The sequence below is a fragment of the Physella acuta genome, unplaced genomic scaffold, assembly GCF_028476545.2.
Source record: "Physella acuta isolate Inbredline_101_S28 unplaced genomic scaffold, ASM2847654v3 ptg000714l, whole genome shotgun sequence".
In the NCBI taxonomy this organism is placed as follows: domain Eukaryota; kingdom Metazoa; phylum Mollusca; class Gastropoda; family Physidae; genus Physella; species Physella acuta.
In genome coordinates, this window is record NW_026732232.1 from 799085 (window position 1) to 812889 (window position 13805).

The window sequence follows — 13805 nt, forward strand, 5'->3', positions numbered from 1 at the left end:
TGTACAGACACCCCACCCATTGTACTGACACCCCACCCATTGTACAGACACCCCACCCATTGTACAGACACCCCACCCATTGTACACCCCACCCATTGTACACCCCACCCATTGTACTGACACCCCACCCATTGTACAGACACCCCACCCATTGTACAGACAACCCACCCATTGTACAAACACCCCACCCATTGTACAGACACCCCACCCATTGTACAGACACCCCACCCATTGTACACCCCACCCATTGTACTGACACCCCACCCATTGTACTGACACCCCACCCATTGTACAGACACCCCACCCATTGTACTGACACCCCACCCATTGTACAGACACCCCACCCATTGTACAGACACCCCACCCATTGTACAGACACCCCACCCATTGTACACCCCACCCATTGTGCACCCCACCCATTGTACAGACACACCACCCATTGTACACTCCCCCCATTGTACACCCCACCCATTGTACACCCCACCCATTGTACACCCCACCCATTGTACACCCCACCCATTGTACACCCCACCCACTGTACACCACCCACCTACAGTCTCGAGTACGTAGACAGACAAGTCTCAGATATGCAGCCATGGGTACTCAAGAAAATTTCTTTCTTCTAAGAACTGGCACCACCACATTCTCAGACAGAAACGATGTCGGCGCCTGTGATCAATTTTTTATTTTAATTAGCCTTAATGAAGCCAGCTGAAATCTTTCACGTGCTATATATACACCGAGTAATTAATACAACGCATAAAAATATGCACCTGCTCAATCATCAAAGTGAAATCAGATTAAAATTAACTTTAACGTTCGGTTTTAGAGGAGCTGGCTCTAAGTAGGGGAGACAAGAAAACGTTCAGTGATAGATTCTGTGTAGGGGACGCTACTCTGCCTCGATAGAACCTTAATGCTCGCGTGATTTATCTCATCTAGTCATTTACATAATTCTCCATTCACATAATGCCATTACAGCTAAATGGAACTAAAGTAGTAAGAATATCGACTGAAAATACATTAAACTCTTACTCGTGACTCACACGGTTTTAAGGAGTAAGTCAAATAGAGGGTGACACACTAGGCAGGGAGTGACACACTAAGACAGGGGGTGACACACTAAGACAGGGGGTGCCACACTAATACAGGGGGTGACATACTAAGACAGGGGGTGACACACTAAGACAGGGGGTGACACACTAAGACAGGGGGTGACACACTAAGACAGGGGGTGACACACTAAGACAGAGGGTGACACACTAAGACAGAGGGTGACATACTCAGACATGGGGTGACATACCGTTATTTTGAGGTACACAGACTGTTATATTGCGGGTTATATTGATTTACTGGATCACATACCAGTTACAGAAACATTAACAAAACGTTATTATTATAATCTCTTAATTCCCTAATTTTCAATAATTTTGACCTTGCTATACTGTAGTAATTTTTATCTGGCAACTAGACGGTATCGACTTCTGGTGAATACATTGCAAGCTTCGTCATAGCTTAACAATAAAGGACTGACATCACAACAAGGGCCTGACATCACAATAAAAGCCTCACATCACAATAAAAGCCTGACATACAATAAAAGCCTGACATCACAATAAAAGCCTGACATCACAATAAAAGCCTGACATCACAATAAAAGCCTGACATCACAATAAAAGCCTGACATCACAATATGGCATGACATCACAATAAAAGCCTGACATCACAATAAAAGCCTGACATCACAATAAAAGCCTGACATCACAATAAAAGCCTGACTTCACAATATGGCATGACATCACAATAAAAGCCTGACATCACAATAATAGCCTGACATCACAACAAGGGCTGACATCACAATAAAAGCCTGACATCACAATAAAAGCCTGACATACAATAAAAGCCTGACATCACAATAATAGCCTGACATCACAACAAGGGCTGACATCACAATAAAAGCCTGACATCACAATAAAAGCCTGACATACAATAAAAGCCTGACATCACAATAAAAGCCTGACATCACAATAAAAGCCTGACATCACAATAAAAGCCTGACATCACAATAAAAGCCTGACATCACAATAAAAGCCTGACATCACAATAAAAGCCTGACATCACAATAAAAGCCTGACATCACAATAAAAGCCTGACATCACAATAAAAGCCTGACATCGCAATAAAAGCCTGACATCACAATAAAAGCCTGACATCACAATAAAGGCCTGACATCACAATAAAAGCCTGACATCACAATAAAAGCCTGACATCACAATAAAAGCCTGACATCACAATAAAAGCCTGACATCACAATAAAAGCCTGACATCACAACAAGGGCTGACATCACAATAAAAGCCTGACATCACAATAAAAGCCTGACATACAATAAGGGCATGACATACAACAAGGGCCTGAGTAGTTTGATCCCAAATTCAGCTTTATGCCTGACATCACAGTGAATCAATCCACTTTATTATTAATTCGACCAGAAATATTCCGTTGAATGTATTAGATAATCAAGTTTTTAATGGCCCCACTACGACGGAATGTTATACTGAACACGTCAACATAGAGGTTAAAACCTTCTGGCCTTTGATTATTCTGTTTCTTTCGCTTGTCTCAACAATTGAAGATTCAGTTAGCTTTTGTCAAGGAAAAGTTGGAGAGTAAATAAAAGTTGCTGGTGTCTGAGCCGTATTTACTCCCGCGGAAGCTGAGGGAAGCTAACGATAACTTGAAGCCTGGCTCTTTTGATCGATTTGACTCACCAAGTCTCCCAGACAAATCTTCGCACTCTCACATTAGTGCTGCTGTACCGGTGGGGGCGGCGCTGGTGGTGAGGGGTTTGGCCATTATTGGCTGGGGGAGATGGGGGGGGGGGGTGAAGAGTTAGGCTTTTATTGGATGTGGGGGAGTGGAGGGTTCGGCAATGATTAGGTGCGGGGGAGGGGAAGCCACTGCACTCACCCACTTGGGTATAGGTTCGAATATCAAACCGTCAGTGGCTGACGTAGTCACCAGACAGTTAACGCTGTGAGAAAGATCTCGATCTAACTGCGGTTAAACATATAGTGGCTGGTTTATTTCATTTGCAACACACATACAACACACATACCAGATGTATGGCTGAATCTTAGTGTCAGACTCTGTATCAACTTGGAGTCGGGAACCATGTTTGAACTTGTGTCTGACCAATGATATGACCCGTGTCTGACCCATTGACCCACGTTATGTCCCGTGTCTGACCCATTATACAACCCACGTTTTGACAAGTCTGATCCAGTATATGACCCACGTTATGACCCGTGTCTGACCCATTGTATAACCCACGTTATGACCCGTGTCTGATCCAGTATATGACCCACGTTATGACCCGTGTCTGACCCATTGTATAACCCACGTTATGACCCGTGTCTGACCCATTGTATAACCCACATTTGACGTGTCTGATCCAGTATATGACCCACGTTATGACCCGTGTCTGACCCATTGTATAACCCACGTTATGACCCGTGTCTGACCCATTGTATAACCCACATTTTGACCTGTTTGATCCAGTATATGACCCACGTTATGACCCGTGTCTGACCCATTGTATAACCCACGTTATGACCCGTGTCTGATCCAGTATATGACCCACGTTATGACCCGTGTCTGACCCATTGTATAACCCACGTTATGAACCGTGTCTGACCCATTGTATAACCCACATTTTGACCTGTTTGATCCAGTATATGACCCACGTTATGACCCGTGTCTGACCCATTGTATAACCCACGTTATGACCCGTGTCTGATCCAGTATATGACCCACGTTATGACCCGTGTCTGACCCATTGTATAACCCACGTTATGACCCGTGTCTGACCCATTGTATAACCCACATTTTGACCTGTTTGATCCAGTATATGACCCACGTTATGACCCGTGTCTGACCCATTGTATAACCCACGTTATGACCCGTGTCTGATCCAGTATATGACCCACGTTATGACCCGTGTCTGGCCCATTGACCCACGTTATGACCCGTGTCTGACCCATTGTATAACCCACGTTTTGACCAGTCTGATCCAGTATATGACCCACGTTATGACCCGTGTCTGACCCATCGTATGACCCACGTTTTGACCCGTCTGATCCAGTATATGACCCACATTTCGCCCATTGTCTGACTGTCTGACCCAGTTAGTGACGCACAAAGCCATTATAATCATTGGCTTTATTTAATGTAGAAAAATAACCGCCTGATTTTTAAAACCCCCCAAAACAATAAAAGGAATTTCATCAAAGCAAAATTATATTCGTTATAGACCTATTCTGTTTCATGGAAATGGTTTAGATTGCCATTCAATATAGCTTAACCGTATAGGCCTAAACATTTTGATGCAAAGTAAAAACAATTTTTTAAACACCTCGACGCGATCAAATGTATTTTGTTTGTATCGGCTTAAATTTTCAAAAATCTTTCGGCAAAATTACGAAAAATGTAGGGTTTTTTTTTAAATTATATACGGTAAAGAAAATAAATTCCGTTTCATTGGAGCAGAAGCAATTAACAAAAAAAAAAAATCTAATTTGACATGAAACAGTGATAAGGCGCACACCTTTCAAAGTGTGTATTTGAACTAAGCAACATGTGTTTTGGTACTTTATGTGGGAGTGTGTAGGAGTGAGTACTTTTTATGGTATGCGGGGGTCCTAGTGGTAAATGTGTATTCAGGGGTCCTGGTGGTAAATGTGTGGTATTCAGGGGTCCTGGTGGTAAATGTGTTGTATTCAGGGGTCCTAGTGGTAAATGTGGTGTATTCAGGGGTCCTAGTGGTAAATGTGTTGTATTCAGGGGTCCTAGTGGTAAATGTGGTGTATTCAGGGGTCCTAGTGGTAAATGTGGTGTATTCAGGGGTCCTAGTGGTAAATGTGGTGTATTCAGGGGTCCTAGTGGTAAATGTGTATTCAGGGGTCCTGGTGGTAAATGTGGTGTATTCAGGGGTCCTAGTGGTAAATGTGGTGTATTCAGGGGTCCTAGTGGTAAATGTGGTGTATTCAGGGGTCCTGGTGGTAAATGTGGTGTATTCAGGGGTCCTAGTGGTAAATGTGTATTCAGGGGTCCTGGTGGTAAATGTGGTGTATTCAGGGGTCCTAGTGGTAAATGTGTATTCAGGGGTCCTGGTGGTAAATGTGGTGTATTCAGGGGTCCTAGTGGTAAATTTGTTGTATACAGGGGTCCTGGTTGTAAATGTATGCGGGGGTCATGGTGGTAAATGTGGTACATTCAGGGGTCCTGGTGGTAAATGTGGTGCATTCAGGGGCCCTGGTGGTAAATGTGTTGTATTCAGGGGTCCTGGTGGTAAATGTATGCGGGGGTCATGGTGGTAAATGTGGTGCATTCAGGGGTCCTGGTGTCCTGTACCTAATCCTGTAACACTGAACCTAATCCTGTAACACTGAACCTAATCCTGTAACACTGAACCTAATCCTGTAACACTGAACCTAATCCTGTAACACTGAACCTAATCCTGTAACTCTGAACCTAATCCTTTAACACTGAACTTAATCCCGTAACACTGAACCTAATCCTAATCCTACCAGCCCTACCTGCAAAAAATACCACCCAAATAATACTAGATTAGATACCGATTCAACAAGTGGCACATTTTTGGCACACAACACGGTGCAGAGAGAAGTATTTCTAATGTTATAAATGTTGCTCAACATAAGGCTAAGAAGAAAAAAAAAGTGTCGAAGGGTCGGTCGACTGTCGCGAGCAGTACTTTAGCCAAATCTATCACTGGTCCAATGGTTCGCAATGTTTAGCTACGCCACAGGATGTTTAAGCTTGTGATTTCTCTGGGTGCTTGAATAATTAAACCGTTCTATAACTTTGAATTGTCAAAACCTCTACCTTGTAAGCCGGTCCAACGTCAAGCCGGTCAGAAAGCCCAACGTCAAGCCGGTCCAACGTCAAGCCGGTCAAGCCGGTCAAGCCGGTCCAACGTCAAGCCGGTTCAACGTCAAGCTGGTCAAACGTCAAGCCGGTCAACGTCAAGCCGGTTCAAACAATAATTCTTCGAGTTTTACTTCCTAACATTTTCCTCTAGACAAAAAGAATAACATGAACAATGAAACATTATTTACAAGATGTAACGTAACCGTAGGCATATGCTACCTCGGTGTTCAGTGTTTCTTCCAGACTTTTTTCTCGCGGGGGGGGGGGGGGACTTTTGAAATTTTCGGGAGGGGGGGGGGGGGGCGGTCAACATTTTTCGGGGGGGGGGGGGGGCAGTGTATGTTTACTATATAAAATCCATTTCCTTCGGGGGGGGGGGGGCGGTAGACTTTCTTCGGGATGCCTGGAAGAAACTCTGCAGATATACTCTTATTTCAGTAGGCTACCTTTCTGGGCGCATTGAAGCATGTAGAAATCTTTAATAAGTTACAGTCTTTACGTCCCGGAGAGCGATGGGGCGCGTATTACATCCTAATAGGTGGGGCGCTGAAATGTTACCGTTACACTCTAATCTTTGAGGGGTTAGAGTGGGGGGGGGGGGGTGGCAGAATGGTGTTACACTCTAACCTTTGAGGGTTTGAGGTGAGGGGGTGGCAGAATGGTGTTTGTAACCTTTGAGGGGTTGGGGTGAGTGGGGGGTGGCATAAAGTTGTATTGTTACAGCCTGATGGTTAATTCACAACGGTTGTTTTACAACCCGTTCGTTCAACACCGGATGGGTAATGTTTTCACAAACAGCATGCTAAAATAAATTGACGAGTACTTATGTTTGTACGACGAGAAGGTTTGCGTGGAAAGCTGGGTTTTTAAAAACTTAAAATATCTTTGTAAAACTTTTGACGAATTAATCTATAGAATATTAACAGTGGTATAATGTTTTATTAACGATACCATATATATATATATATATATATATATATATATATATATATATATATATATATATATATATATAGTCTTATGTCTCGCCAAAATATGAAGATGACTTTTAGCAAGAATTTGGACTGTTGCCTTCTGCGTCCTCTCCACAATACATTAACGCAACAATGCGGCACACGAACAGAGATTATCTGCTGCTCACCAGTGCACGTGCATTATTGTACGTGCTAACGTGAGCCAGGGGCGACCAAGACGCACTTGACAAGATATCAGCAACAAAGCGACGATCTAGTTTCACTGAGAGGTCTTTGCTTGTTCTGTCAAGCTATTTATAAATCTTCACCTGCCGTCTAACGCCATAAGACGTTACGTCACAATGTTCAAATGTGCCGGTTTATCAAGACTTTTTATGTATCAAGTTTTGACAACTGATGTCGTGAAACAGCAACAAATCTCACTGGGAAATGTCTTACTGTTCTCATGACTGACATTTATCAATTGTCCGTTGTCGCTGCACCACCGGTCTATTCTGTCAGATCTAAGGCGAGTCTATTCTGTCAGATCTAAGGCGAGTCTATTCTGTCAGATCTAAGGCGAGTCTAGTCTGTCAGATCTAAGGCGAGTCTAGTCTGTCAGATCTAAGGCAAGTCTATTCTGTCAGATCTAAGGCGAGTCTATTCTGTCAGATCTAAGGCGAGTCTATTCCGTCAGATCTAAGGCGAGTCTATTCCGTCAGATCTAAGGCGAGTCTATTCTGTCAGATCTTAGGCGAGTCTATTCTCTCAGCTAGCTCTAAGGCGAGTCTATTCTGTCAGATCTAAGGCGAGTCTATTCTGTCAGATCTAAGGCGAGTCTATTCTGTCAGATCTAAGGCGAGTCTATTCTGTCAGATCTAAGGCAAGTCTATTCTGTTATATCTAAGGCGAGTCTATTCTGTCAGCTAGCTATAAGACAAGTCTATTCTGTCAGATCTAAGGCAAGTCTATTCTGTCAGCTAGCTGTAAGGCAAGTCTATTCTGTCAGATCTAAGGCGAGTCTATTCTGTCAGATCTAAGGCGAGTCTATTCTGTCAGATCTAAGGCGAGTCTATTCTGTCAGATCTAAGGCGATTCTATTCTGTCAGATACATGACTAACAACAAACAGTACTGCGAGATAAACGGGGAAACTGGAAACAATGAATTGTCGGAGCCTTTTGTCGGGGCCTTTTGTCGGGGCCATTTGTCGGGGCCTTTTGTCGGGGCCGTTTTGTCACGAGCTGTATTGAGGTAGCAATTTAGTAGCGGGTCGTTTTGATAGGGTCGATTTCTTAAGTATATATCTTCAGTTCCCCATATTTATCCGCATTGTTTCCAAGTCTTGCACCATTTGTCTTTATTTTCTTTTTATCAACATTATTTTGACTAACCTCTCTAAGAGAAATAAAAGTATAGTGGTGGTGGTGTAGTGTTGGTAGAGTGGTGGTGGTGTAGTGTTGGTGGTGTAGTGTTGGTGGTGTAGTGTTGGTGGTGTAGTGGGGGTGGTGTAGTGCTTGTAGAGTGTTGGTGGTGTAGTGTTGTTAGAGTGGTGGTGGTATAGTGTTGGTAGAGTGGTGGTGGTGTAGTGGTGGTAGAGTGGTGGTGGTATAGTGGTGGTGGTGGTGTAGTGTTGGTAGAGTGGTGGTGGTGTAGTGGTGGTAGAGTGGTGGTGGTATAGTGGTGGTGGTGGTGTAGTGTTTGTGGTGTAGTGTTGGTGGTGTTGTGGTGGTTTAGTGATGGTTGGGTAGTGGTGGTGCTGTATTGGTGGTGGTGTGGTGGTGGTGTAGTGGTGGTGGTGTAATGGTAGTGCAGTGATGGTTGGGTAGTGGTTATTTGTGTAGTGGTGGACTAATGGTGGTGTAGTAGTGGTGGTGTAGTGATGGTGGTGTAGTGATGGTGGGGTATTGGTGGTGGTGTAGTGATGGTGGGGTAGCAGTAGTGTTGTGGTGGTATTGTAGTGGTGGTGTAGCAATGGTGTAGTGATGGTAGTGTAATGGTGGTTGTGTAGTGGTGGTGGTGTAGTGGTGGTGGTGTAGTGATGGTGGTGTAGTGGAGGTTTAGTAGTGGTGGGGTAATGGTTGTGGTGTAGTTGTGGTGCAGTGGTGGTGTAGTGATGGTGTAGTGGTGGTGGTGTAGTAATGGTGTTGTGTGATAGAAATCACATCAAATCCAGTGCAAACCTTAGAATCACATTAATCCAGTACAAACCTTAGAATCACATTAATCCAGTGTAAACCTTAGAATCACATTAATCCAGTGCAAACCTTAGAATCACATTAATCCAGTGCAAACCTTAGAATCACATTAATCCAGTGCAACCCTGAGAAGCACATTTATCATGTGCAACCAAAATTTATAAGCCTTCCTCTTCGTATACGCTGCTAAAATAAATGTAATAACACTGAAGTTATAATACAGTGATTTTTGAAGCTACGTTATCCCTTACATATGTAGCCATGCTGTAACATCATAAAATTGTCATTTTTTGCTGTGACAGAACTTGTGGTTTTTTTTTTTAAATTCATAATTTGTAAATGTCTTTAAAGATGTAATTCTAATGAGGTATATTATTTGCAAAAAAAAGGATGTCAATACTTAACATAATTTACCTTTTTTCCCCAGAATAATTAGTTCTGTTTTATCCCAACTTCAACTCAAGGGATTTGATGTGAAAGCTCTGAGAGCGTTCAGAGTATTGAGGCCTTTAAGACTGGTGTCTAGGGCACCAAGTAAGTTTGTTTAGTTTGTAGAGTATTGAGGCCTTTAAGACTGGTGTCTAGGGCACCAAGTAAGTTTGTTTAGTTTGTAGAGTAGGCCTTTAAGACTGGTGTCTAGGGCACCAAGTAAGTTTGTTAAGTTTGTAGAGTATTGAGGCCTTTAAGACTGGTGTCTAGGGCACCAAGTAAGTTTGTTTAGTTTGTAGAGTAGGCCTTTAAGACTGGTGTCTAGGGCACCAAGTAAGTTTGTTTAGTTTGTAGAGTATTGAGGCCTTTAAGACTGGTGTCTAGGGCACCAAGTAAGTTTGTTTAGTTTGTTTATTTTGTAGAGTATTGAGGCCTTTAAGACTGGTGTCTAGGGCACCAAGTAAGTTTGTTTAGTTTGTTTAGTTTGTAGAGTATTGAGGCCTTTAAGACTGGTGTCTAGGGCACCAAGTAAGTTTGTTTAGTTTGTTTAGTTTGTTTAGTTTGTAGAGTATTGAGGCCTTTAAGACTGGTGTCTAGGGCACCAAGTAAGTTTGTTTAGTTTGTAGAGTATTGAGGCCTTTAAGACTGGTGTCTAGGGCACCAAGTAAGTTTGTTTAGTTTGTAGAGTATTGAGGCCTTTAAGACTGGTGTCTAGGGCACCAAGTAAGTTTGTTAAGTTTGTAGAGTATTGAGGCCTTTAAGACTGGTGTCTAGGGCACCAAGTAAGTTTGTTTAGTTTGTAGAGTAGGCCTTTAAGACTGGTGTCTAGGGCACCAAGTAAGTTTGTTTAGTTTGTAGAGTATTGAGGCCTTTAAGACTGGTGTCTAGGGCACCAAGTAAGTTTGTTTAGTTTGTAGAGTAGGCCATTAAGACTGGTGTCTAGGGCACCAAGTAAGTTTGTTTAGTTTGTAGAGTATTGAGGCCTTTAAGACTGGTGTCTAGGGCACCAAGTAAGTTTGTTTAGTTTGTAGAGTATTGAGGCCTTTAAGACTGGTGTCTAGGGCACCAAGTAAGTTTGTTTAGTGTGTAGAGTAGGCCTTTAAGACTGGTGTCTAGGGCACCAAGTAAGTTTGTTTAGTTTGTAGAGTATTCAGGCCTTTAAGACTGGTGTCTAGGGCACCAAGTAAGTTTGTTTAGTTTGTAGAGTATTGAGGCCTTTAAGACTGGTGTCTAGGGCACCAAGTAAGTTTGTTTAGTTTGTAGAGTAGGCCTTTAAGACTGGTGTCTAGGGCACCAAGTAAGTTTGTTTAGTTTGTAGAGTATTGAGGCCTTTAAGACTGGTGTCTAGGGCACCAAGTAAGTTTGTTTAGTTTGTAGAGTATTGAGGCCTTTAAGACTGGTGTCTCGGGCACCAAGTAAGTTTGTTTAGTTTGTAGAGTATTGAGGCCTTTAAGACTGGTGTCTAGGGCACCAAGTAAGTTTGTTTAGTTTGTAGAGTATTGAGGCCTTTAAGACTGGTGTCTAGGGCACCAAGTAAGTTTGTTTAGTTTGTTTAGTTTGTAGAGTATTGAGGCCTTTAAGACTGATGTCTAGGGCACCAAGTAAGTTTGTTTAGTTTGTTTAGTTTGTAGAGTATTGAGGCCTTTAAGACTGGTGTCTAGGGCACCAAGTAAGTTTGTTTAGTTTGTAGAGTATTGAGGCCTTTAAGACTGGTGTCTAGGGCACCAAGTAAGTTTGTTAAGTTTGTAGAGTATTGAGGCCTTTAAGACTGGTGTCTAGGGCACCTAGTAAGTTTGTTTAGTTTGTTTAGTTTCTAGAGTATTGAGGCCTTTAAGACTGGTGTCTAGGGCACCAAGTAAGTTTGTTAAGTTTGTAGAGTATTGAGGCCTTTAAGACTGGTGTCTAGGGCACCAAGTAAGTTTCTTTAGTTTGTTTAGTTTGTTTAGTTTGTAGAGTATTGAGGCCTTTAAGACTGATGTCTAGGGCACCAAGTAAGTTTGTTTAGTTTGTTTAGTTTGTAGAGTATTGAGGCCTTTAAGACTGGTGTCTAGGGCACCAAGTAAGTTTGTTTAGTTTGTAGAGTATTGAGGCCTTTAAGACTGGTGTCTAGGGCACCAAGTAAGTTTGTTTAGTTTGTAGAGTATTGAGGCCTTTAAGACTGGTGTCTAGGGCACCCAGTAAGTTTGTTAGTTTGTAGAGTATTGAGGCCTTTAAGACTGGTGTCTAGGGCACCAAGTAAGTTTGTTAAGTTTGTAGATTATTGAGGCCTTTAAGATGGGTGTAAAGTATTGAGTTAAGTAAAAAGTGTCTAAGCAGGCAGTAAGTTTAAAGTATTGTTTCTATTCCAGGTCTCCAGGTGGTATTAAATTCCATTGTTCGTGCCATGGTTCCATTGTTACATATTGCCCTACTTGTAATATTTGTCATCATTATCTATGCTATCATTGGCCTGGAGATGTTTTATGGTAAACTGCACAAAGCTTGTTGTATAAACGAAAACATCAACATAACACATAAATGTAAGTTAAACTTCATTGTTTAGTATTTTTTTAACTCCTGGCATACATATCTTTGTTAAACTTGACCCACATGTGATATACCCTTGTTAAACTTGACCCACATGTGATATACCCTTGTTAAACTTGACCCACATGTGATAAACCCTTGTTAAACTTGACCCACATGTGATAAACCCTTGTTAAACTTGCCCCACATGTGATAAACAGTTGTTAAACTTGACCCACATGTGATAAACAGTTGTTAAACTTGACCCACATGTGATAAACCCTTGTTAAACTTGACCCACATGTGATATACCCTTGTTAAACTTGACCCACATGTGATAAACCCTTGTTAAACTTGACCCACATGTGATAAACCCTTGTTAAACTTGCCCCACATGTGATAAACAGTTGTTAAACTTGACCCACATGTGATAAACCATTGTTAAACTTGACCCACATGTGATATAATCCTTGTTAAACTTGACCCACATGTGATAAACCCTCGTTTAACTTGACCCACAGGTGAAGTAGTTGCAGAGGGCAATCGTGTGTGTGGTGGGGATTACATGTGTGAGCCTCAAGATGGAGAGACATGTGCTGATGGGTTTGAAGGGCCAAATTACGGAATCACAAACTTTGATAACTTTGGACTCTCTATGCTCACTGTCTTCCAATGTATAACAATGGAGGGCTGGACCACAGTAATGTATGATGTGAGTACATCTCTCATGATGTGAATACAACTCTCATGATGTGAGCACATCTCTCATGTTGTGAGAACATCTCTCATGATGTGAGAAGATATCTCATGATGTGAGAACATCTCTCATGTTGTGAGAGCATCTCTCATGATGTGAATACATCTCTCATGATGTGAGAACATCTCTCATGATGTGAGAAGATATCTAATGTTGTGAGAACATCTATGCTGATGTAAAAACATCTCTCATTTTGTGAGAACATCTCTCATGATGTGAGAACATCTCTCATGATGTGAGAACATCTCTCATGTTGTGAGAACATCTATCATGATGTGAGAACATCTCTCATGATGTGAGAACATCTCTCATGATGTGAATACATCTCTCATGATGTGAGAACATCTCTCATGATGTGAGAAGATATCTCATGTTGTGAGAACATCTATCCTGATGTAAGAACATCTCTCATGATGTGAGTACATCTCTCATGTTGTGAGAACATCTCTCATGTTGTGAGAACATCTCTCATGATGTGAGAACATCTCTCATTTTGTGAGAACATCTCTCATGATGTGAGAAGATATCTCATGATGTGAATACATCTCTCATGATGTGAGAACATCTCTCATGATGTGAGAAGATATCTCATGTTGTGAGAACATCTATCCTGATGTAAGAACATCTCTCATGATGTGAGTACATCTCTCATGTTGTGAGAACATCTATCATGATGTGAGAACATCTCTCATGTTGTGAGAACATCTCTCATGATGTAAGAACATCTCTCATGTTGTGAGAACATCTCTCATTATGTGAGAACATCTCTCATGATGTAAGAACATCTCTCATGTTGTGAGAAGATATCTCATGATGTAAGAACATCTATCATGATGTGAGAACATCTCTCATTTTGTGAGAACATCTCTCATGATGTAAGAACATCTCTCATGATGTAAGAACATCTATCCTGATGTAAGAAGATCTCTCGTGTTGTGAGAACATCTCTCCTGATGTAAGAACATCTATCATGATGTGAGTACATCTCTCATGATGTGAGTACATCTCTCATTATGT

The 13805-nt window shown here is 42.0% G+C and overlaps 1 protein-coding gene across 7 annotated transcripts in view; it reads left to right on the forward strand.

The window, feature by feature from the left end:
- The window catches only part of LOC131949797 (muscle calcium channel subunit alpha-1), an 82344-nt gene that overhangs the window by 23220 nt on the left and 45319 nt on the right, over positions 1-13805 (forward strand). For all 7 annotated transcript variants that reach the window (XM_059311756.1, XM_059311753.1, XM_059311757.1 and 4 more), the window contains exons 5-7: positions 9525-9631; positions 11875-12045; positions 12553-12743. In XM_059311756.1, the coding sequence (XP_059167739.1) occupies positions 9525-9631; positions 11875-12045; positions 12553-12743 (469 nt within the window). The remainder of the gene's footprint in view (positions 1-9524; positions 9632-11874; positions 12046-12552; positions 12744-13805) is intronic.